The 26,224-nt window shown below is 40.5% G+C and overlaps 1 protein-coding gene across 4 annotated transcripts; it reads right to left on the reverse strand.

The window, feature by feature from the left end:
* Positions 1–73: 73 nt before the first annotated feature.
* Positions 74–24,996, reverse strand: FHL2 (four and a half LIM domains 2). 4 transcript variants are annotated; one of them, XM_072338876.1, is made up of 7 exons: positions 24,691–24,996; positions 23,529–23,585; positions 12,929–13,103; positions 5,343–5,517; positions 3,738–3,907; positions 2,383–2,569; positions 74–943 (listed from the first exon to the last, which is right to left on the reverse strand). In XM_072338876.1, the coding sequence occupies exons 3-7, from the start codon at positions 13,082–13,084 to the stop codon at positions 792–794; spliced, it is 840 nt and encodes a 279-aa protein (XP_072194977.1). In that variant the 5' UTR covers positions 13,085–13,103; positions 23,529–23,585; positions 24,691–24,996; the 3' UTR covers positions 74–791. The 4 variants fall into 4 exon arrangements, with proteins under 4 accessions (XP_072194977.1, XP_072194970.1, XP_072194959.1 ...); XM_072338869.1 differs by having other exon boundaries at positions 12,929–13,108; positions 24,691–24,841; XM_072338858.1 differs by lacking the exon at positions 23,529–23,585 and having other exon boundaries at positions 12,929–13,108; positions 24,691–24,992.
* Between the last annotated feature and the right edge of the window lie 1,228 nt (positions 24,997–26,224).

A 26,224-nucleotide genomic window follows, 5' to 3' on the forward strand; every position in this document is an offset into this window, starting at 1 on the left:
GGAAGCATTCTATTTGTAAACATCCATTATGTAAATGCAGTTAAATCACAATAACAGTTTTGTTTCAATTGACTTTTATTTTTAAAAATACAATGTGCAGTGTAACATTGACTAAATGTAATACTGACACTGTCGATCAGAACTGTACTTCACACAATGATCAGCTAGTCATGCAATAAAATATGTACCTGTTATGAAGCACTCCCACTTCAACTGTTTTATCATTGTCTCTTTGACATTGCACAAATCCTTGTACTTTAAAAAACATCCTCTACGTCTGTAGTCTTCCTACATACTTGACAGCACATGCTAGACACATAGCTCAAGAACACTGAGGTGAGACCACAGCCTTATTGAAATTGAGTGCTGTTTGCCACTGATTTCAATAGGCTAGGGACTTCACACTGAATATCCATCTATGAATTTATTGCCTGTGGCCACTGTAATCCTTGAACCGTATCAGTTGCTCATAACTTAAATCAAATGTATAAACTGGAATATTTAGTGGAGGAAAAAAAAAAAGTGTATTATGTCAGTAACACCCAAATGGCTTTACAGCTCAGGTTTTGCATTAGTTTTGGTTAGCTATAGAAACCTTAAACACCATCCCTGCTATACTAGTGTTTCCAAAGTTGTTTTCCCTCTATACCTGTAGGGTTTGAAATTCATAAGAAGGTTAAGTGATGTTAATATTACAGCAAAACACAGAAGGGCAAAGCTAGTTTTGTGTGTTTCAGATTATAAACTGCAAGCACAGCATTCTTCCTCTCTTCCCTGTTTATTATTCTGTTTTAGATATCCTTTCCACATTCAGGGCAGAGGATGTCATCCCTTTCTGTAAGGAAGCCACGACCTACTAATGAGAGAGAACACTTCTTACAATTAAAGCAATCATTGTGCCACTGCCGCTCTTCGAATGAGATGTACTTTGTTCCTCCAAGACCTGTTCGAAAACAGAAGATCTGTTATCAGAAGAGAAGAGCCATTAGATGATGCTACTTCAGATTCTACTTCTGGATAGCTGTGGGCATCTGACATTGTAGTGAGAAAATACTGTTGTATCAAATCTATTTCTGTTCGTTGCTGTGTGAATATTGTCACCTTATTCTTGATCAAGTAGGGTTTTCATTGTTAAGCATTTCTGCTGCTTTTAGCTGAGTTAGCGAACTGGGTTATTAGTACTGGCTATGAATGGGGGCAGAAATAAACTTAGAGATAGCTCAGCTCTTAGCTTGCAGTCAAAGAACAGGAAAGCAATTGCCTCTGAGCTACAGGAGGATGGTGGTTATTTACAGAATATTTGTTGTGTCAGAGTAAATTAACTTTGTTTGGTAAAAATGCATTGAGACCATTAGAAGTGAAGTCTTGGCAGACTGTGTAATGATTTGATTCATAGATTTCAAGGAGTGCTTCAGGAAAAGTAGGTTAGCAAAAGTAATGCACAAGTGTGATGCTGTGGAGATTATCCTATGGGGTATAGGAATTTTTCAGAATTAAAAAATAAAGGGGCAAATTTCTCTTATAGTGGTAATTATTATTTAACCATAGAAATGATAAGCAGTTTGAGTTTGATGCATTTGAATTGACTAGCTGAACGTCAGTGGAAGGATTTCATAGAACATATCGCTTAATGAGAGGGATTTTTGCTTTGCATTTAGTAGCAATGATTTTCGGGGGAAACAGCATATGAAAGAAAGGACTGATATGCAAGAGAAATGTCTCTGTTGTGAGCGGGTAATAGTAGGAAAGGTGTTATGCAGTAACGTTTCTAGGAGATATGCAAACAAGCATATGTTAGTGTGGGGCAGAACAGAATTAACAGGAGAGAGAATGGTTCAGAATCAACTCAGATCTTGTTGTTAAATGCTGATTAAATGCTGAGTATTTCAAATGTAGAGAATAACTGTTTACAGCTTTAGAGTACTGTTGTACTGGAAAGCAGTATGTAAAAGCACTGAGATTCTCAGTCACTGTCCTGAAAAATCAGGGAAGAGATATGCTGCAGTGTGAGGTGTAAGCTGGTTAAATGTTCCTGGCTGAGAGACTTTCGTTACTGAAGTCAGTGTTCCCCCTCGTGAGCACAATTGAAGTGACTTACAGGACGTGGGTATATCGCACTGCATGCATAAATGTCACTGTGTGTCCACCGTGTTTCATACAAGTCAGGTGAAATGGAATAAACTTCAGTTTAAGGACTTCTTTCACGTCTTTTTGTTATGCACTTGGATGGCATCATAAGTATTTAAGTTCACAGTTCCTGAACTGTGTAGTTTCTCCATTCTCTCAAGCTAGTCAGAATGAATTACTGAACCATTATTAATATTAGATGCAGTTCAGTGGAGAAAACAAATAATAATAAAGTGACTCGCATGAGAGACCTACCACTGATTGGGTTTGTGCATCCAGCACACTTCTTGGCGTAGAGATTGCAGAAGCAACTCAGGCAATATGCGAACTCATCCCGGGAGGTAAAGCGTTGTCCAGACAGCTGCTTCTTGCATCCGGTACAGACAAAACACTCCTTATGCCAAGGCTGCTCCCGGTAAGTCACACCTCCTGTAGTGATAGCCTGTTTGATGGAAAGTAAGACAGAAAGTGTTTTTTCTGAGAGTGGCAGATTTTCATCTTCATTTGGTAGAGAAGAAGGTTGATGAGGTTTTTGTGGGTAGGAGGAGGGAAAGAAGACTGATCATTTTGTTTGGATTTAACCTTGAGAAGAGCATGCAAGTGATTCATTATAATTTCCCAATTTATATGGAGGAGCCCTATACTAAAAGTACTTTATTTTCTGAATTCTTTATAATTTCAGTCTAAATCACCCTCTTTATTTTTAAAGCTGGTCTTTGTAGGTCATTTTTCCATATTTGTGTGCTATGGGGCAAACATCTCTGCTTGTTCACCTGTCCCATTCTTCATAATGGAAAAGCCACCTTCAATTCCTGCTAATTCCCTTGACAACAACTGCTTTATTTCAGATTTTACCTGCAATCTTTGCTTTCTGCTCCTATGGAATTTGGGCTTTTTCCTCTTATGGGATGTTCTCTGATGTTAGACAAAGGAAACATTTCTTCGTCTTGTAACTGTTCTGAGAAAGCTTTAAAATCAATCTGTTTTAATTTTTCTTCCTGTCTTCACTAAAGGGAGATTCCCTGGTAAGTCAGTCTTGTGTCATGCTATCTAATATGTGTATTCATCTATCTTTACCTTTTTCCTCTGTACAAGGGCTGCTCCAAAAGTAATGTGAACTGGAGCACATGATGAACACAAAAGGAAGTTCTGGTAATGTGGGCATAAGTGATGGCTGGAAGCTTATTACTCTATCTTCAACTTCATTAGAATATTAAATAATAAAAAGTCAGTATTAGCTCATCTCCCTTCCAGCTGAAACATTTGAATGTGTGGTATATAATGGATTATGTGGAGATAGGAGGTTATTGCAGTGCAGATAGGCTTTTTACTGCTTGTTTGCTTTCTTAAACATGTCCTCTGTATGCTTTCAATACAAAGGGAACTTTAACCTTGGGTAAGAATTTTCACTGAGGTAACTTATGTGCCTTGTGCTGAATAGGAGTTTCAACTCTATCATCTCTAAAAATCAGTTGTCTTCCAGTCTTTTATCACAGAAAAAAATATGGGAATTTTACTTTTTTTTTTTAATTTTTTTTTTACATAGTTGGACTTCAAATATGATGGAATTCAATCCCCGATGTTACAGGTAAATAGAGCAAGGGCACTACCTTCTTGCACTGGACACACTGCATGGCAAACTGCTTTTCATAGCAGGGAACACAAAAATTTTGATTGTCTTTAGGAATGAAACTCTTTGTCCCAATTGGTTGCTGGCAGCGGTAGCAGATAAAGCAGGTCTCGTGCCAGCTGTTGCCTTTGTATTCCATCTTCCGAGTACCTGTAATGAGACCAGAACGTAAATGGAATTTATGGCTGATAATAATGCAATTTGTAACTCTTGTTTACATGACAGCTGGCTGTTGGAAAATGAAATGTGACCAGTTATGAGGGAGTGGCTTTGCATGGAATTGGGTGTCACTTTGAGTTTTTGGCAGAGTAAGTGGTTCTCCTCCTAAAAAGAAGAGAGGCATTTACCACTACTAATAAAAGCTTTGGCTACTTTTTAGAAGGCCTTAACATGATGTTAAGTGGATAGAAGGCTGACAAGGTGATAAAGTATTGGCAAATTATGAAGAATTGCAATAATTCCTCTCAGCAGGATGAAGCTTTACCATTCTCCCTTTCTCAAATATTAATTCTTCATTTACTAGTAGCATAATTTTATTTTTTTCTTTGGTCTCATTAAGTTTTGCCCAAAAGCATACTCCAATATATACATATTTTTAAAGGACTGACTTGTGCACCATTAACCATCTCTCTGCTTGTTTCTTACATGCTCAAGTGTTTGTGAGCCATTTTATTAATGGATACCCTTTATGAATTGTGTACTGGTAGTTTTTTGTATGGCACCACAAGGTGCAGACAAGTTAGTCCTCGAAGGAAGGACGTTCTGGGAAAAGATGGGGACACTGAATCCCAACTCCATTACTACCTATCAATCTATATCATATAATAGAGTTCTGTTCTGTAAATGAGCTTGTATGGGACTGAGTTCATTGATCAAAATTTGATATAAATATTTTTCAGCTTTAAAACTAGCACTAATTGTTCTTAAATGTCAATTTTTCATTCTGTATCTGAAAAAAAGCAGAGGCACATACAATCATAAAAGATGCTTGTATGTGATTGTATGATCATTGTATTGGAAAAGGCATCTAAAATCATCTAGTCTGACCGTCAACCCCCTCACCAGCGTGCCTGCTAACCATGTTGCTTTCATTTCATTTCATGAATAGGTCCATCTGCTTTTACCTATCTCTGTTATTTCTTATTTATGTGTCTCCGTCAAGCTCTCATTTTTATCTAAACATCTTAGGTACCCAAAGTGGTGTTTTCCAGCTTTTGTCAAAGACAAACAGCATGAGAACCAGCCAAGGAAAAAAATTACTGGAAAAAAGTAACGAGTTGCCCAGCTATCAATAGCCTTTTAATAAATACTTGTGTAGAAAATTGTAGATCTGATGAACAAAAACGCTAAGTTAAATAAACGCTAGCTTTCAAGAGAAACTCTCTTCATGTGTATATCAATTCTGTCAAGATCCATTCTGAAAACTGTGGATTCTGATTACAGAAATAACTTAGAAAGCATCACCAGCTGTGTTTTATGAAGTTCACCATGATTCAGCAGAGAAAGGTAAGGTCACAAATGTTGCTGTGATTAGGCTTGGTATTAAACCTGATCTTTCCTCTGCCCCAAACGTAAGTATCCTAACCTGGCATAATTGTCTTCTTGCACTCATTACATTTGGAAGAGTATTCATTGGAGTAGCAATCAGTACAAAGTAGATGTTCCTCTTTTGCAGCAAAAGGTTTGTCCACCAATGAATTCTTGCACTGGAAGCAGTGGAAGCAGGTTTCATGCCAATGGCGCTCCTTGTAAGACAGATCCTGCAGGAATTAAAAACCACAGAGTAAAGAGAATGAATAGTTTGCTCAGTTGGAAGTTCAGAGAATGCAAACATGCAGATCTGAATCAGACAGAAATTAAGGCTAATTTGCATGTATCAGGAAAACAGCATGTTCTGATGCAGGTGAATCTATTTTACCATGACTGCCAAAAGTAGCTGATGACATCTACTAGTCCTCTTTCAATTCCAGGTCAAATGAATTCAGTTTCAATTCAGCAGAGAAACAAATAGTTTCATTTAGGTATTTCCTTCGAGAATGAAGTCCTAGTTTTGATTCAGATTAGATTTTGTTAACTGTAGGGATATAATGGACTTCATATGCTTTTCTCAGTTATTGCCAATTTCCGGGTCAATTCATAGTTTCTTCTTTCTGAGCAGTTATCCTTTTTCCAGTCTCATATGGATGGTTTGCCAGGTTTAAACCAAGGGCAAAATTGGCCTGATGCTTTTTTTCTTTGTGTGCATGTTGAAATTAGTTTCTAACCAAGTCTTCGTGCTTCATTTTATAGATGTATGTTTCAAATGAGAATTGGATGCCTTGGTGGCAACTGAACACTCTGGGAGATGAGAGACCGCAGGCTACCTCTGTAGCCACTGATCCAGAACATTCTTAACCAAGGAATTAACACCTCAGAGCACATAGGTGTTTAAAATATCTCCCCAGTGACGCTTGTATTAATTAAAACAAAGTATAACAACAAAAAAAAGACGCGTGTGAAAACCAGACCTGTGTCTTACAGGGATGGATCATGTCTTTTCAAATGTTATACAATTAGGCTAACTAGAATTTTACCGGAGTCTTATGGAGATCAGACAAAGTGGAGCTCAGATCATTATGAGTATCTGCCCATCTGCTAAACCTTTTGAAACAACCCAAATTTCTGACCATAAAATCTCAGACTTTCCTAAAAAAAAAGTTTAAATTTAAAACTTTTAAAACAATTGGGATGAAAAATTGATTCATCTAAATCTGTTCGAAGAGGGGAATATGTTTGTCAACCAAAAAACACAACTCACAGCCAACAGCTTTCCTAAGTGTGAAATTTGCCTGCAAGAAAGCAGAATGACGGAAGATCTGTTTTTCTTTCTGTTGTAACAAGACACTGAGTTTTTTCCACATGCTGCCTTTTTCCTCATGTTGCAGCTTTCTACAGGCTGCTTTTCATATCCCAAACTCATGTGCCGATATTTCCTTTTGTTTTGCCTTACTCTATCAATAAAATTATGCTGTTCAGAAGAGCAATAATGAAGAAAAGGATTAGGTTTTACTGATGAGGTGTTTAATCCTTAAATGAGTTATGATGGCAGATTGTATAGACCATGGCAGAGTAGGTCAAAGTAACAGACATTTCATCATGGCGAAGTGATGAATCATAGCTGCGACGCAATGAAAGCAAGATAGACACTGGTGCGAGTAACCTCTATCCAGCCTGGGTGATTATAACAGATACTGTCATCAAATGTAGGGGATGTTTAAGATGTCTGACACTGATGTGCCTGCAGCAGAGTATTGGACAGATTAAATGATTATTGTCTTCTCTCTCTGAATCTGTCAACCAAAGCAAGGAAGTCCAAGGTGCTGATGAAACAGTTTCTGAGTTGTTTCCCAGCTGTTCTTAGGTCAGTGTAATGAAGTCAGTGGGTATCAGGTTTTTTCTACATTGGTGTATTGTATATCTAACTGGAACCACTGCGCTCACGTTGTAGATGTATTGACCCGGATCAGATTCTAAGCTGGAGCAGCTGTGTCTGCAGACACGACTTCAAGCTTGTCTGACTGTTAGCCTAGTGCTCAGTTAAGCTGAAAGGGAATTTGATTTACTCAAGGCACAGGAGCTTGAGTTACTCTAGCTGACTGTAACCAAAGCAAATCTGTTCTAGCAGAACACACAAATGATAAACAGTTAATTCCTGTTTATTTCTTGGATTTCCAGGAAGAACTAATAAAGAGAATTGCTGTTGTGGACTCAGAAGTGAAGCATATCCTTAAAACACCAACAAATGTGGCTGCTTTCCTGCTTAATGCAGCTTGAGAGAAATAAATGCCCAGTATTATACCCTTTAGCTGTAGTTTTCAGTAGTCTCCTATGTTGCCAAAAAGAAATCTGGAAAATTGCTGTCTTTACCAGCAATCTGTGTGTCTATGAAAATGGATGACCACATGCTCTTGTTAGATAAAGCACTAATAGTCACAGGTAAGAGACTACAGTGCTACCATGAACTGAAATTTGAGAAGTAGAACTGTGTTTATCAAAGAATCATAGAATGACCTGGGTTGAAAAGGACCACAATGATCACCTGGTTTCAACCCCCACTGCTACGTGCAGGGTTGCCAACTAACAGACCAGGCTGGCTTTATAGGCCTAAGTAACCTGAAGTTGCTATGTGTTACCTTTTCTTCTGGACTGTCTCTCAGTGAAGACTTGACAGGAAAAAGAAAATCAGAGGCACCAGGAGAGCATATGTTTGTTTACAAATGGAAAGCACGTCAAACGTTTTGCTTGACATAATGCTGTTTTCATCAGGATGAGCATGGGAAATTGGGTGCAGCAACCAAACAGTGTGCAGGTTTTGGCTGTGATCACCCTTGTTATGTTAGACTGGTACTTCCCTATCAAAAATGTGTTTAGAGAAGATGCAACATTAATCAGCAACATTAATCAGCACCATAGTGATATGAAAAGAGATGAAGCTGTCGTTCTGTCACCATTCTTCTTGACAACAGCTGGTCCAGTATTTAGCAATGCACTGAGAAAGTCTATGACTCAGAATTGGAGTTGAAAATTAGGGTATCCTTTCTCTTTTTCCCAATCCACGTTGTTAGATGCTTTATTTCTCATTTAGTTTACACGTAAGATTGACCATTTGACTCATTTTGACCTACATGCTGCCACAGTAGCTTTATCACACAACCCACTTTTCATTTTGTTCTCACATTTTGTAGAGTGAATTTTCACTCTCTCCTGCTGGCCAAAGCCAGCCTGTGGTCTGCACTGAGCACTTGATCACTGTTGGTATTTCCTGTATTTATGATGGTTCCTTTGCCACAGGGCCTTTAAAAACAGAGAAACTCTGATTCAAAAGGCAAAAATCAGCCCGAAGTCACATTTAAACAGTTAAACAGATGAGAACATAACGAATGAATCTTTGCCCAAGGAGCCTGTGGATGCCCCATCCCTGGAGGCATTCAAGGCCAGGCTGGATGTGGCTCTGGGCAGCCTGGTCTGGTGGTTGGTGACCCTGCACGTAGCAGGGGGTTGAAACCAGGTGGTCATTGTGGTCCTTTTCAACCCAGGCCATTCCATGATTTCCAGAAAGAAGCATGAAGTAGTGGGTGTAGTGAGCAGATGCAGGCACTGAAATGCCAGCCTCTCCCTCTTAGAAGGAGCACATTTCTACCAGGATCTGTTGGCATATGGATAATGTGCAATAGCTGTGACAGAAAAGGCACTGTGTTTTTCTTCTGTCTGCTGCTATCTCCTACCACTCAGCATACAAAGCTTTTAATCTGTCTGTGAAAGTTTCATAAACATCATCTGAATTGTTTACAGTTTACAAAATGGCCTAAATCCAAAGGTGTAATTAACATCACATGCTGTCATTCGGGCATTTTTTATTTTTCCTTTTTGTAAAAGACAGCATTTAAAATAAATAAAAAATGTTATTACTCAGTTACATACACAATTACTTAGAAATCACCATAAAAAGATCGAAGGATGGTGAAGCAAATTCTCTCCTGCCTTGTATTCAAAGACAGCTTGTCTTCAGAGTAGCTAATTTATGGGATCCTTGTCCTGGAAACGTGAGTTGAAAATGTGGCTCAGTCCTCCCAGAGCCCAGTCCAAGTTTGAATGTTACTATTGCCAGAGCAAGCTGAAGCGTCACTCAGGTGAGATGACATGCAGCAAGGAGAACACAATGGGGTTAGAGATAGAGAAGCAGCTGTGCTCTTGTCACCAGCTGGTCTACTCTCAGGTAAGCCCTCCAGCTTTTGGAGGATTGTCCACTAAGGGAGAAACCTTCTCACTTTTGTTCTGCTTGGTTTTATATGGTAATTCTCACCCAGACAAGTAAGTATTTAAGATGCTATCAAAGGTAATTCTTGCTTTGCACCTACTTCTGAGAGTTCACTCTGGGAATTGGGTGCTCCAAATCTTAATACTAATCTTTCTTTAGTCTTCTGTTTTGCAAGCTCTAAGAAACAGCTGTAGACTAAATAAGCCATCTGCAAGAAGGAAATTCATTGCAGAGTGTAATGAAGAGCATCATTTTTTTCAGCCTCATTGTTCCTATATTTCTGTGGTTGGACTGGATGATCGCAGTGGTCTTTTCCAACCTTTATGATTCTGTCTCCACTGCAGCTGAGTTCTCATTTCAGCTCTCTTCAGTGCAGAGAAACAGCAGTGGCCAAGATGGGACTCGTGAAGGTGGATCTGAGTTGAGAGCTAAAAGGAGCTTTTCAGGTTGTCCTGTGGATGTGGGGTGAGTGACACCATTTTTACTGCATTAGGTGTCTGTTCTGTAAAAAGCTGTATAAAAAAATTTGTCAGAATAAGTAATACATACAGAGTTCACTTTGTACATGCAGTAGGCATGGTTTTATTCCCAAGCACTTTATGTTGCCATTGCATTGCAAATGTAGTGCATAAAATATGTGCATACTAACAAGTCTATGTATGACTGTATGTATGTTTTGATCTGTTTATGTACATATGTGTATGTATACTTAAATAAGGAAGAGAAGCATGATGATGTGACTGTGCTTTATGGCTGAATTATGCTCAGTCACAGTGCTCAGACTTTGACTGAAACTTGTGGCTGAGGCACTTACGAGCACTCTCTCAAATGCATTCTCGAGTGTCTATTACTGTAATTGAAAAATGACTCTAGTTTGCCTCTCAGTGGGAACATTAATCGAGCCCCCTTTTTACTACTCACCACATATTTTATTTGCAGAAGACTTGCAGGAGCTTGCTAAGTTTGGAAGTTTTCTTCATCCGTAAAAATGAGCTTAAAAACTATAGCATAAAGGGCTGTTTGTAGGCACAAGCAGCGGGCACAGAAACAAGGGCTCATTTGTGTCTGGTCCACTTTACATCTCTTTAAGAATTTTTTATTTGCTATCTATCATTGTGTTGTCCACATATATATATGTTTTTAACATATAAAAATATGCAGAAAATTTGGGATTTTTGTTGTTGTTGTTGTTGTTATGCTTTAGCGTGGGTCTCTCTTAAAAGTACAGAAGAGAAGTATATTGGATAACACCCACACTCCCTAAATCCATAAATCTGAGTTGAAAAGTTCAGACTGATTAATTCCTGAATACTTTGTCCAAGATTTGTTGAAGGCAGTCCAAGTTTGGAAATTCTTGAATATCAACACATGGAAATAACTTCTCGGGGGATTAGAAAGAGACCTTAAAACAAAAGCACATTCTAGAATTGGGGCAGAAATATTTTGCTTTTCCAGGTCAGTCCAGCTGTATCTCTTCTCTAATCTGCATATTTATGAGCTGTAGGAAAGCTGGCAGTTTTATAGCTCTTACAGATTATTGCCAGTTCCCTGTCATGATGGTGAAAAACGTTCACCTTTTTAAGGCTTCCAAAAGAGGCTTTCCTACCCATTTTCCAATAGGGTAGAATAGATCAGAATGGAAGGCACAAGATTTCAATTTTTTCCTATCTGTGTAAGCATATGATTTAACATTTTGGAGTCTTTGGAATACCAATATGGTGTTTTGAGGAACTAATTGGTGTTTCTAGGTGTGTGAGCCAACAGTGTAGGAAATCAAATGTCAGACCTCCACAAACAGATCAAGAATCTGATGGTCATGCAAACTCACTCTTCCAGTGACACTCTCAGCTAAATTTAACGGGTTGATTTTGGGTAAAAAAGGTGTATACTGGATGAAATCTATTCATATGAGTCTAACAAGCACCTCCAATTGGATTCCTCAAATATCATCTTTCTTCATTCACCCAGAGTAAAACTGACATGAACTCCAGTTGTTTTGGTTAATCTGAAAGGAGTGCAGGTGGTGCCACCTCATTTAGAGCAGGTAGATGTTGCCATGCAGTGCAGCAGTGCATAGATAAAGCAAGCATGGCATCTGTTCTTCCTTTGTCATCTTTAGTTAGGCCCCACTATCATTATTCTCCATTTCAAAGGCTAATTGTGTTATAACTGATGTCTTACTTCTTTCAGCATTAGGCATTTTTTTTGTTGTCTATGAGTTGGCAGCTTCTCCTGACCATCTTGTCTCTTGATGACAACAAATTATGGTTACTAAAGAGCTAACAGAGGCTTAGCTCCCTCTGATTCAAAAGTAGGCAATACTGGTTTCTGCCACCCTTCCAGATCCCAGCTGGCCCCAATGACAACTGGGCTCTACTAGTGAGATAGAGAGACTTTTTAAGACAAGATCACCTTTTGTCTTACAGGAAGAGAAGGGTGCTTTTCCATTTCTATTATGCTTAAGCCAGGTCTTGCAACGGGAAGTGGTGAAAAGCAGGCACGGGGGTCTGGAGAGCATGTTCTCTCATCAGCCCTTTGTAGCCATTAAGCAATACTTATAGAGTCATCCAGCTGATAGCATCGTGTCTCAAACACCTTTAAAGGCTCCCATACAAATACAGTGTTTTCTGTATTAAATGATATTAAAATGTCATCACTTATTACCTCTGGAAAGAGCTCTCCAAATTCAACCCAGTAACTTTGGGGAAGACTGAAGGATCAGCTGTATTTTTAATATCAAGTGTTTTCTCTTGAAAACTTTTTCTGTGCTCTGGATTATTTCTGTTGCCGCTGCAGAGCACCTATTCTTATCAGCTATAGTGAGGGGTTGCCTGTGCATCATGCTTTCCAGACACATTTTCTGGGCATTCCCAGTGGTTCCAAAAATGTGTCTAGCAAGTTGATAAGACCAAGTCACTTATTAATCACATCACTGAATAAGATCATAGAATCACAGAATCCTTAGAGTCAGAAGGGACGTTTAAAGGTCATCCAGTCTAAGTCCCCTGCAATGAACAGGGACACCCACAGCTCAGTCAGGTTTCTCAGAGCCCCGTTCAGCCTGACTTTGAATGTCTCCAGGGACAGGACATCCACCACCTCTGCGGGCAACCTGTGCCAGTGCCTCACCAACCTCACTGTAAAATGCTTTCTTCTTTTATCCAACCTAAACCTCCTCTCTCTCAGTTTGAAACCATTTCCCCTTGTCTTATTGCCACAGACCCAGCTAATGAGTCTGTCCCCTTCTTGTAGATGCTCAGGGATCAGCTCATTTTGTGCAGAGGCCTTGTAACTTAGAGCATAGGTTTTGTTCCAAGCTACAGGCAATATAACTAGACTACCCTACCAAGACAATGAGACACAGCCTGCCATACCTTGCAGTCAGCTCCAATAGGTTTCTTGCATTCCTCACAGGTGTTTGAAAAGAGGTTTTCATAGCATTTCACACAGTAGGGGCTGTCCTCCCTCAGGATGTACTTCTTACCAAACAGGGATTCTTTGCAGTAGTGGCAGTCAAAACGCTCAGTCATGTTGATGCCTGGAGTCCAGCTGTCCTGCCGCAAAGACAGAAATGGGCATGTTGGATTGAGTCGCAGTTGATCAGATACCCTGAGAAGGGTTTGTTATCAATCCCAGTTTATCGAATTCAAATTTTATTCAGATAAATCAACACAAAAGAAGAAAACAAACTATAAAGCTCACTGTGCTTGCTCAGTGAAGGCAGTGGCCCACTTATTTTAACCACCTACTGACTTACCTTTGACCAGGGCTAGTGTTAAAGACCAGAGAGAGAGGAATATGAGTAAATCCAATGTGTGAAAAATTCACACGGGGTGCTTAAAGAATGCTGGGTGTGTTTGACTGTCAAGCCCAATGCAAAATGCTAACTCTATAGGGCATGGAGGGAACCATGAATGAGTCAACTAATCTTCAGAAAGACCAGCACCATTTCTGTAGGCAAGAAGCAAGTTTGCATTGCTGGTAGACTTTAGCTGTGCACAGGCTATCAAACATCACTGCTGTGTGCTTCTGCTCCTTCCTCCTCTACATTCTCACTAAGCCAGTGGCTGGCAATAGTTGCACTGCAGTGAGCCAGTGCCTCTCTCTTCCTGCCCACAGAAGAGACAATAGGTACCGTTCACAGCAGGAAGTAGGGGGTAATGATTGCATATCTGATTCCTATCTGATGTAGCTGAATGAGTTTGGACAACTCATCTAGCAGCTGTCATGCACTGGGACACAAGTGAGAGATAGATATTCTGGTTCAGGCAAATGTCAAATAAAGATTAAGCAAAGGAATGAAGAACACAGTATTTCCTCTGCTTGTCTTGTTATGTCTCCGGCATCTTTTGGATGTGCACACAAGCAATGCTGACACAAATGCCTTTGATTAGTTGCATAAATGTTCACTGTTGCCCAGCACAGTTGCCCAGCACAATTTGTTTTGGGTCTGAATTTCACTGCAGTCATCAGCTTCTTTCTTAGCCTGAGGCTTACTTACACCTGAAGTATGTTCAGGAGTCACAGATGAAGCAGGGCATAGCTGTTTGCTGAGAAAGGGGAAGCACATTCCACCTACACTACACAAGCTTCACTGCTTGCCAGGCCTACTCTTCTCTAAGTCAGAGTTCATCTATAAAGCCAGAATTGTTTTGGGTACTAATGGCATAAGCGGCTATCTCTGTCTTTCACACACAGGCGGCATTTACAGCAGCTGCAGTCCTTTTGCCAACTTCAACTCTCAGTTTTAAACAAAAAAGTTGTTACTTGCTTCATGTTCTTGGCATAGATTCCTTGATTCTGGAGTTTGTCCTTTTGGCTGGAGGAGCCACCCTTAGGGCATTCGGAAATTCTCAGTTCTCTTCCAAGATTTCAGTTTGTATTATCTTGTATCCCTTCTCACTGGTGTTTGAATAATGTTTTAGAGTGGTCTGAATGAACAAAGGTTGTCTTGGTGGCTACAAGACTTTCCCTTTTTGATGCTCTTTTAGCTGCTGAATTTTGTGATGACTTGTACAGGTTAAAACAGGAGAGCTTTTGCATGTGCGAAGCAAGTACATGATGGCTCAGCTGCTGAGAAGTCTTTAGAGCTCTGAGTAACTGCTAAAGGAGAAAGAATTTGAACTTGGATGACAAATTCTGACAGCTGGTCAGCTGTACTATGGCCAACCCAAATGGAGCGGTGGTCCAGCTGTTTTGTACAGACAATATAGGGAGGAACTAATTAACTTTCTTATTCCAGAAGAGATCTAAGTGTACATAGTTTTTCTCAGTAGAGCAGAGAGGATAACAGAGATTGATAACGAAAAGATGGAAGGTATGAAGAAAAGGATGGAAGGTATGACAGAGAGAAGTGCAGGCTACTCAAAGTTGCCTGAAGCCAGCAGCAGTGGCTGGCAATGACAGTGTAAGGGAGGAGAATGAGACACAGAGCTGGTGTAGGGTTATCTTTCCTATCTATCTGCTTCCAGCAACTTAGTCTTCTCTTGAAGTCAAGGTGCAATTGTTACCATGACAGTTAATAGATGACAGTGGATTTATGTGTATTTGTATTTCCTGCGAAAGAGGTAGAGATAAACTAACTTCCTTCATGAAAAGAATTTCAGCAAAATGAATGGAGTCAGAACAGTGTACACTGGTTTATGTATGTATGTCTGAGTCTGATAGGAGTGACAGTTTGTCCAAGTGGTAGGTGTTTAGGACAGAAATCTGTAGCTTTTTACCAGACCCTAGCATATATTACATGATAAGATTTGGTCCCACAGTTCATGTGTGATACTGTAAGGCTGAAATCTGAGCAGGAGCTGTGTATGGACATGCATTTTTCACCATACTTCAGAGCTGTTTTCTTCTAGACCTGAATTAGATGTGTGATACCAAAGTGCAAAACGTTTCTCTTCAAAACACCAACAAACAAACAAATATAGAATAAAATTCCTCTGAAGGTTTATACAATTTCTGTCCTTCATCCAAAGTTCACAGTATAAAATATAGAACTGGATTGGAACTAGAATAAATGATTATCCTGTCTAAACTGTGTGTTTTCATTGATGCCTTTGTTACAGGGTGGTTCTTCTTGAGTGCTGTGTTATTTTCTGTGTATTTTTCACAGGAACAGAGGGAAGTATTATTACTCACTCAATGTAAGAGTCACTGCCATTATATTGGAAAACACCTGGGTACTTTCTTCCCTGTCCTGAAAGGATTACTATTTTGTTAAAGATGCTCCAAGATTGGGCCTCTCCCAGAGCAGGGTGATGCAGACTCAATTTCTGTGTCCCCCACAGATCTGAGGTGAGCTCCACTCTGAGAAGACTCCGGATGGAGTTAGAGGCACCGTTCAGAGGTCTGAGAAATTAAAGAGAAAAAAGGAAAAATTCCAAGATCTGCGTTTTGGTTTTGGTTACATGACTGCCTGTTTGGATTTAGCACTGATTTCAGATCCAGTATCTCTTCATGTTAGGAGTTCAGGTTCGTGTGGTTTCTTTCAGAAAGCCACAATTTGGAGTGAAACATCCCAAGCTCCACACTGTTTAGATTGGAGTCTTGGGCCGGATCTCAAAATCTGCTATGCAATATTTTGAGAGTATTTGGCAGTTGTATTCTTCTCTGGAGAGCCATAATTAAATGTAAAGTAATCAGAAAGCATATCTACTAAATATTATCAGGAAAGTCACACAAATCATTGCAGTCTTACAAACAAATGTAAAATCACACCAAGCATGCTTATGCCTATTAGTGCACGTGGTTATTTACACTGCCTGTCACGAGGTTCCTGTCATATATAAAAAGTCACGCTGAGCTTAGTGCAGTTTTTTAAGCACTGCTTTAGGCTGTAAGAACAAACGAACGCTTTCACAACTGTAGACGTGCATAAACTGCTCAGCCTCCTTGCCACTGATCAATGCCTTTCTCTTGTGCTGATGCTTGTTGACTGTAAAGCTCTGTGGGCCAGAGGCTTATCTTTATTATGCCTCTCAGTGGTACAATGGGGTCTTTAGATTTTACTGCAGTTGCTGTTTTATACTTACGATATTCCAGATTGCTCTCAACATTATCATAAAGGAGAAAATGATTTTTCTGTCACACAGTTTCCCTCCTACAACATTAGGAATAACAAGTACATCTCCGAAAAGAAAACAGCTTTCTATTGCATGCCCAGAAGAGAGTTCCAACTTATGCCAAATGTTAGCACTACCCAGATTGTGTCTCCCAGGCACTACAGATTGGCATGAAAATTACCAGAAATTAAGTAATAGGCTGACTTAAAAACTCTGCTTCTATATTCTTCCTCTTTCTTCTCCTACAGCCTCATTTTTATAGAAGCTGTTGTTAAAGGCTTATTAAGGAATCATAGAATTATTAGGGTTGAAAAAGACCACTACGATCATCTAGCCCAACTGCCAGCCCATCACCACCATGTTCATGTGGCATTTTCCCATCCCCTGTCCTGATTTGCTGTTCAAGTGAAGATGTGATCCCCTGTAGTGGTATTTGGAGATAACAAATTACACCCCTGTAGATGCCAAAGGAGGATTTGCTATTGATCTCAGCCAAGTCAGTAGAGCTATGACTCTACCTGTGTCTTCAAAAGTGGAAGTTTTTTAGCCACCTGTGCAGGAAATAAAAGGCCTTTGGAGACACCCATCTTCTTCCAACGTGTACACACATTTCTCCCACCTGACTTTCATTTTTTTTCCCCCAGAGGTTCGGAGTTTTTTTGATCTGTTTATTTTCCTTTCCCTGCAAAAGGAAGATCTGTGTCTGGCAACTCTAGTGACATAAGCCATGCAGGTTCAGAGCATTTGGAAACAATTTATGTTAATGTTCCAAAAGCTAAAATGCAAAGATTTATTATATCCTTTGCAACTGTGAACTAGCAGTTCAAACTGTGCTGGATTTCTGGCAAGAGGTGGTTATTTTTCTCTACTTAGCAGCTATTGCCATGTTCATTACCTACCATCTTGATGCAGCTATTGCAAGCCACTCTTCTAAGAGCTAATCATTTTTCAAAACCAGATCATAATGCTGTACCAAGGGAGAGAAGGAGCTATTTTTTTTCTTTTTAATTTACTTCAGGAAGAAAAGAAATTATGATTTAACATGGGGAATCCACCTGAACTTCAACAATGGGATCCTTAATGCTTGGAGCTCTATCTGGCTGCAGGGCAGGGGTTGCCTCCTTGTGTTACTCACATCCCTGATCCTCTGGCATCAGGCTTCTGGCCATGGAGAGCCAAGCCAGCATATGCAGATGCAGAACAACCAAGCATCTCTCAGTGGGCCACTAAGGAACATTTATTTCCTAAGCTTCCTAATGCCAAGCCAAATATTGAGACGTAAGTGATAAAAAAAAAGACGTGCTCTTCCCTAGCCATAGACCCTCTGTTTCTGCCACAGGCTGCTTGAGTACCACTCTGTGAAGTGCATTTCATGATCAAAGAGAAGAAAAAGGGTATAATTTTGCAAAATTATTGGGACAATGAAGCTTATTACTATGACATCTGCTCATACAATCATCTAGGAGAACTGGGCTTGTTTAGCCTGGAGAAGGTAACACTCGAGGGAGACTTTATCACTCTCTACAGAGACCTGAAAGGAGGTGGTGGTGAAATGAGGATTGGACTTTTCTCCCAGGTAACACTGATAGGACAAGAGGGAATGACCTCCAGCTGCACCAGGGGAAGTTTGGGTTGGATATGAGGAAAGATTTCTTCTTTGAAAGAGTGGTGTGGCATTGGCACAGGATGTCCAGGGAGTCACTGTACCTGGAGGTGTTCAAGGAAAGGGTATATATGGTATTTAAGGACATTGTTAGTGGGCATGGTGATGGTTTGATGGTTGGAATAAATGATCTTCGTGTTTTTGTCAAACCTTAGTGATTCTTTGATTCTTTGTTCACGTCACTGAAAAGGGGAGGCATGATTACTGTAGAGAATGAGTTGCTGGCTATCCTTATATCCCATAATCTGGGGTAGCTTATGCTAAATTTGTAAATGAGGCAGGAATGCTCAGATAGATCTGTCTGCAGCCTTTCTTTCTCTTGCTTTTTTTTAAGCTGAGGAGAAAGTGGAAACATCTTTCTCTTGCTGTTGCTGTGTAAGCCCATTAGTAGAGTTGGGCATCCTGTCTTCAAGAAATCAAAGCCTCATAATATAATATCATTGCTGTCCCCGATCAGCCCTGTTAACAGTGTCTAGACAGCTTTACCAGTATCCAAATCAAAGTTAAGATGTCAGAGGTATCTAATTACAGAGGTATTCCTCATTGCTTCTGAAATTTTTAAGCTCAGAGTAGGTATTTGTAGATCTCCTTGAAGCTCATTGCAAAAGCAGAGAAAACTTAACTTGATATTTGAACATAATAACAAAATGAAGAGAAAACACACACATATCTTAAATATCCCACCCAGTCTATTCTGTATCCATGCTAGATTTCAAAATGTACTTTTAAGTATGTTCCATTTATAACAGACCATTTAAATTTACATTAAAACATTACATCACAATTAATTTATTCCAGTGACTCAACTTCCTTCTACATGGGACCCTTATTTTACCTATAGTATAACATTCCAGTGTCTCTTTATAAGTACTTCAGAGCAATTTTCTGAGCAGACCAACCTCATTAACTTGTGCAGATAACCAAAGCATACCCGATTCCTGTCTGTATCGCAGTCAGCCTATCACAAATTGGAAAGTCTGCTATCCAAGAGTGTTTTCCTTAAAATAACAATGCTAAAGAACAGAAAATGTTCCTTGAGTGGGAAGTTTTCCAGCATGGCTGCCTAAAGTAATCCTGTTGTCAGCGGTGGAGAAGGAAGACTCCAACTGAGGTTTCTGTGTGGCTTGTTGTGTTTGGCATTCAGTAAGGATCTGCTCCAGCTTAGAGTCATTTCTACAGCTGTAGAGTGAGCACCAGCACTGGTAAATACAGATGGCACTGAAGAAGTGAGCACTGATACTCTGAACATGTACTGCACACAATTTACAGTGATAAGCTGAGGTTGACACTGAAATGAGTGGAGGATGTATGGATTTAGAACATTCCTTAATACATATCATTTACAAAAGGAGCCTAATTAAATGACACAAAGGATGACTATAAAATCCACCACTGCAAGGAAGAGGAAAGGCTTGCCATTATGTTCTATTTCAAAGTCTTTTTAAACTGCTCTCTGATTTCTTTCTCTTGAGGTATAAACAAAGGCTTACTCAAAAGAGAGAGACCATATACTTGGCATTACTTAAGCATATAAATTCATGTTTTTAGTAAGAGTATGTAAGCAGATAACAGAAAGTGATAGTATGAGATTAATAAAACCCACTGTTATCTAGTAAACCTACTGTTATCTAATAAACCTACTGTTATCTAAATAAGATTAATAAATCCTACTGTTATCTAATAAACCCACCATTAGCTAAATAAGATTAATAAAACCTATTGGCTCTATGCTATGGTAATAATGTTTAATTAAATGACTGCAGATGCTAGACTTCAACAGAAGCATGTTTTTCCAGAAAAGGATTGCTTATTGACAAGAACAATACTAACCCCAGGAAAGTCTGTCCCTAAGATAAAGACTTCCAAAAGGTATACTGTGCTGCCATGCAGTGAAATTTCTGAGTTCTACACTTTGAAATCCCATATAATACAATCTAGGACACAAAAATAAAACTGTCCCAAATATTCAATGTTTGCTTCTTTCTACAAAGGGCAGAAACAACACTGGAAGGATCCTATGGAGGAAGAATGCTTTGTTATTTGTCTTGGCCTTTAGCAAAACAGTCCTGGCTTTCTCTCTGGCTCTGTGTACAGAGGCAAGACCACAAAGCCCTTTCTGTCTAAGATAACTGGCACATGTGGCGACTGGGAGGATCTGTTAATACATGTCTTTCAGCCGCTGTGCAAAACTACTGTAGCAGTGAATGCCTTGGCGTTGAAACATCCATACTTCCCTGTTGAGCTTCTGTGCCTTTGGCTTTCCAAAGTGTGGCATAAAAAAAACCTGTGTAAGTCTTAGTGGTGCTCATTCAGCTGGGAACACCTTAGAAAAAGAGGTGGATTGCAGCTGGGTGAAATCAGTTGTGTCCAATTTGTTGACTGGAGTTTGGCCGAACACAGTGAGCAGAGATGAGCTGTTAATGTTGAGTCAAAGTGTCTGTGGTGCACAATAGACTTAGAAGCAAGCACAGAAAGACAATGGGAGCCCGGAGACAAGGAGGCAGGTGACTCTTTTGTGGGCAAGACGCTTTCTAACAGGAGAAGGAAGATGTTGGGTGGACCATGGAGAGATACTGCATAGTGTGGAGGAGGAATTCAGCAGCGGTAGGATCCTGAAGTCTCTGAAGATACTTTTGGTCTTCAGAGGAACTTGAACAAGGATCCTACAAAGTAGATGAAGGATTCATCCCAAGAATGCTTCAAAGCAGTGACAAAATAGAGCTAGGGAAATGCTTACAGATATATTTCTTTATGTAACTCATTGCATTTCTTATGCAAGATGAAGGAAAGATTGGTGGGTTTTGAACCCCGTGCCTATGTTTGCCAAGAGTCTACAGCTACTTTCTGCCTCTTAATATGCAACCCTAAGGATTGCTGTTCTGTCGCTGATATATTTACAACTTTGAAGTTGAAAATCTGCTGTGAAAGGGAGAGATGAATATTCTTATATCAGTGTTATGCTCATCTACTTTCCTCTTAACGGTGTATTACTGTGTATATGATAAACATTTAGTCTTTTGGTTAATATTGGGCAATATAATGTAGAAGGGTATGTAAAAAGGAAAAAAAATAAAAAAATAGAAGACTGCAGCTTAACATAAGCAATATGGCATTCAGCCTTAAAAGAAGACTCTAGTATTTACTAATCAATTGTATTTATGCCCAGGCCCTGGAACTGTTAAAGGCCAGGTTGACTGGGGCTTTGGGCAGCCTGATCTAGTGAAAAATGTCCCTGTCTATGACAGAATCACAGAATTATCAAGGTTGGAAAAGACCTAGAAGATCATCCAGTCCAACCATCACCAATACTTCCCAGCTAAATCATATCCCCCAACACAACATCCAAACATTTCTTGAACACGACAGAGGGTTGGAACTAGGTGACCTTTGAGGTCTCTTTCAACACAAACCAACCTATGATTCTGTGGTTCTCTATTTACACTAGTATTGTGTAAATGTTAATGCTTCATTGGCTGTTGATTTATCCAAGATTTATTTCCATGAAACCTGTCATTACTCTGCCATTTAACACCCTCACTCGGGCAGAATCTGCATCACAAGTGCATGCATATATAAATGAAGCATTAAAATTGCATGATTAAAATTAATCAATCTAAAATGCAAATTATGAATTCCCCAACCTCTGAAGCAGTACCCAAACGAGAGAAGGTGGTTGTCTACAACACCACACCATACAGTTTCTTTGAAGATGCTCAGGATCCATTTATCCATCAGAAAAATATGAATGAGCCTCAGACCTGCAGTGTACTGGCCAGTAGCAGCAGGCACTCATTCAGTTCTCAGCCTGATTTCAAAGAAGCCATTTCCTCTGACTGACAGCATTAACATTTATCCAGTTCCCCCTTAAGCTCTGAATGTTCAGTGCCCTGCAAAGCAAGGAGGTGAGGATGGCAACAGATAAGACATTGCTCGGCTCTCAGGCTTAAAACTCAGTAACCTGAAGAGCTGAGCCAGAGTCACTTATATGAGTATAGGTCTTTACTGCCCACTCCCACTGTTTTCTTTTGGAGTGAAACTTTGAATTTGCAGAGCAGTATGTCACCAGCTCTTACAATTGCAGCATCTGTACTTTGCCACTGACTTTTTTTTTGGTATCCTAATATTAAAAACATGGTGGGATCTTGCAGAACTGTATTGTGTGCAGCTGAAGGTGGTGCCAAGTGCACCCACTGGAAGTGTTGATGTCTGTACGGATACGAAAGATGTGATTTTAGGGAAAGGGGCATCTTTAAGAAACTATCCCAGTATCATGGAATCATAGAATTTCCAGAGTTAGAAAGGGCCCATAAAGATCATCCAGTCCAACTCCTGGGTCCACACAAGACCACTCAAAAATCAGAACCAATGTCTAGGCTCCTGTATTCTTTATAGAGAGGGGCATATGGGCCCCATGGGGCTTCACCTGCATGTAACTATATTATCTTCCTATATATAGGAAACTAGACCTTATCTTTATCTGAGTACTTCGGTCAGATACAGACTAAAGGCTAGATAGTAATTTCATGGCCTTCATGGCAGAATGGTGAGTACCAAATGTATGTAAATTCTACCCCAAGACTTCTGCTGTCTTGGATTCTCCTACATTTTCTTAAAATACTTTAAGTGCTGGTGCATCTCCCAGCCTCAGGCCTGCAAGTCAAGTGAAAATGTCACCTGGGACCAGCCAGATAACTTTCACAAACATGGTTTCTCAGCAGAAGTAGTCTTTTGACCTTCCAGCTGCTTCACTCACCTTATCCACACGTTGGTTTGCAAGCCAAAGGATAGCCCAAAAGATCACTGTCTGTGCTATGGGGAGTATAAAATACAGATTTATTAGTGCTCTGGCGAGTAGTGCTTTGGACATGGTAGTACTACTATGGTAGTGTTATCGGCGTCGGATAAGGAGCTACAAGAGATGGTTAATACTTGTAGCAGTGGTAATGGGAGGACGGTTGGACTAGATGATCTCCTAGGTCCTTCCCAAAATTGTAATTCCATGATTCCATGAAACTGAGTTTTCAGTAGATACAGAACCTAATATCCTTTTTTGAAATAATAATAAAAAATAATCCCAAAATATGACGTATAATATGCATGGGCTTTGTTAGAGCAGCATTTAGGGTCCACCTGTTCACTGTTAAATGATGATGCAGAAAAGAATGAAAAATCTTATGAGAATATATATATATTTTAACTGTTTTTCTGACTTTCAAACCCAAATATCTGAAACAACTGTTTTCAGTTTACCTGAAAGTGTCAGGCTGACAGGAGACACAGAAGGTTTTAGGCAGATAGTAGGGAGATCTGTAAATGTATAAACAGATGAGAATAGGGTTCATAACAGAAACCGTAACCTTAGCTAGAAAGTTCCTTCACACTGGAATGTGTGTAAAGTGCCTAATAACACACTCCTTTGTGTTGGCACGATTCTTATTTAAGACACTGGACAAATATGTATAGCCAACAATATACGTTACAGCGATTGACCTTGGACCAAATGATCAATCAGCAGTCGTAGTTAATACACCTCTAAATGGGTGTCAGGGGAGTAACAACAGCAGCTGGTGTGTATATTTTACAAGGTTTGCTTTCTCTTACTGTACACAACAAAGTTACAGTACGTAGGTATCAAGTGGACTACACAAAAGCCATATCCCCTTAGGGAAGTCAGAAGTTTAGAACAGCCATTAACGCAGACAATGAAAGTTAGTATTTCCTTTATTATGTACACAGAGATAACCATGTGAGATGGCATACAGTAAGCATCCAAGTTATCGGAGCTGCGCACACATGCACAAAGAGAGAAGCGTGAAAGGAAGGGATTCAGAGCTATTAGTCAGGATTTGCATTCTAATTTATTCTCACCATGTACAAAGAATAAATATAATGCTCATGGTTTCTGTTTTCCCTGTACACAATCTGCTTGCAGCTTTTGCCCGAGAACAGGAGAGGCTATCTTTGTTTCACATGCATCTGCTCTTGCTACAGTGTAAAACCATCCTTTGTTGTGCTGGGAAGCGGGAGGTGTGCACAGAGGTGTAAGAAATCCAGAGCCTGGCTTCTGCTTGTTCTGACCTCCCCAGTGGATTACACACACAGCACAATACGGTCATTAAAAACAGTTACACGTGAAATGACCCGGTGCCTCATCAGCTCGCTATATGTCACCGTATGGACAGACAAGCAGCAGTAATTGCTCTGATGAGGAATTTGTCTTTTCCTCTTCTTCGCAGCCCTGGCTGTGTGCTGAGGAGGAAGGGGACCTGCGGTCTTTCTCCTTGCATCCTTACCCAACAATGTGCTGGGTACCACACGTCCCTCTCCATCTCCCTGCACCCTTTGTTTAAAGTGGCACCTCCTAAGGCACAGTCCGTGGGGAAGGAGGGGGGAAAAAGAGATATTTACTTACAGAGCAGTGGCAGGCAGCTAGTGTCACCTCCTGGACCAGGGGCAGAGAGTCACATCCATTAACAGCTGTGCCACGAGCACACTGGCCTGCTTGCTGAGGTGCAGCCAGCCGAGGCTCTCTCCTGCCTGCTGAGAGCAGCTCTTCTCATTTCAGCTCTGCAGGCAGCGTGGTGTGGAAACAGCCTGCTGCCTTCCCCAGCCCAGCGAAACCCCTCGGTATCATTTTACCATATAAGGAGACAAAAGCATCGGAGACATTCATTCTTGTAGGCTCTCTGCAGCTGGCACCCGGCACTTGCTCTCTTCCAAGGGTGTCAATACTTCCTCCTCCTAAACATCTTGGCTTTGTTGGCCCCCTTCCTAAAATAAGCCTCCCCCCTCCTCCTCTAGCCTTTGTTTCTTTAAACCCCTGATGCTTATTAATAACACAGCTCCGCTAAAGCTGAGGGGTCTTGCTTTACGGAAGGAAAAGGTTTGCAAAGCCAAACATTTGTACATCTCTTCACCTGGCTGAGAGAATAAAAGCATCTGGTTAAGGTCGGTCACTTGGCTGCTTTGCCTCTGTGATAGTGCCTTGCCCAGAGAAGAGTGAAATAAGCTGCCTCTCCCTTGGTGGAGAGGTGCATATCTTTATGAGGAGCAAGTCTGCAGACTTGTCTTTGTGAGCATTCAGAGCCCCTTGTTTCCCCCCTTCTTTCTTTCTTTCTTTCTGAGTCTTCCCAAAATGAGGTGGGGGGAAGAAAAGCATGGGAAATCAATGAAGGCAAAAAACCCCTTGTGCAGGAGTGAGCCAAGGGAGCAGATTGCCTCAGCACGTGCTTGGGACCCAGCAGAGAGATCCCTGCCAGTGGGCACACACTAAGGAGAGGGCGAGACATTAATCCTCCTATAACCAGGAATGAATTTTTCTGCTACAGAATCCAGTTTCACTTATTAGACATTCTAGCAGAAACACATTCTGTTAATCAAAGCAGTGAGAGTCCTGGGAAACTTCCTAAAGGGAAGAATTTGGATCAGAAGCAATGGGGGTGTCTTCTCTCTGCCAGTGGAGGGGTAGAGTGGGAAGACAATTCAAGATAACACCTGACTGGTGCCAGATGGAAGGAGGTGCTTTAAATTGACCGTCGGGAAACTAGTAGAATAAAAAAGTAAAGCAAAGCCCATTAGCCTGCTGTTGTTTTGCAAGGTAGACCAGTGTCCTTTGTGTTTGTTTTGGCTTGTGCTTGGGCAGTGGTGCAGGTACGCAGATCACAGACCACAACAGGACCACAGGATGGCTGAGGAAGAGCCCTCTGGGTCCCTCAGGCCCACCCCCTCTCCAACAGGGCACCAAGAGCAGGGTGCCCAGGGCCATGGCCAGGTGGCTGATGGAGATTTCCAAGGAGGAGACCCTACAGCCTCTGGGCAGCCTGTGCCAGTGCTCCATCACTCATATAGCACAGAAGTGCTGCCTGAGATGAGTTTGTTATGGGTTTGTCCTGAAACAAACAAACAAACAACAGACACACAGAAACAACAAAGGTCACGTACCAGAA

This window comes from Excalfactoria chinensis, chromosome 1 (assembly GCF_039878825.1).
Source record: "Excalfactoria chinensis isolate bCotChi1 chromosome 1, bCotChi1.hap2, whole genome shotgun sequence".
Classification (NCBI taxonomy): Eukaryota; Metazoa; Chordata; class Aves; order Galliformes; family Phasianidae; genus Excalfactoria; species Excalfactoria chinensis.

Excerpts from the sequence above, each read along its gene's own strand:
- FHL2 (XM_072338876.1), bottom strand. The coding sequence starts at position 13,084 with ATGACTGAGCGTTTTGACTGCCACTACTGCAAAGAATCCCTGTTTGGT. Across the intron at positions 5,518-12,928 it reads CTATTGGAGCTGACTGCAAG|GATCTGTCTTACAAGGAGCG; the intron begins GTATGGCAGGCT and ends TAATTCCTGCAG. Across the intron at positions 3,908-5,342 it reads CAAGAAGACAATTATGCCAG|GTACTCGGAAGATGGAATAC; the intron begins GTTAGGATACTT and ends GTCTCATTACAG.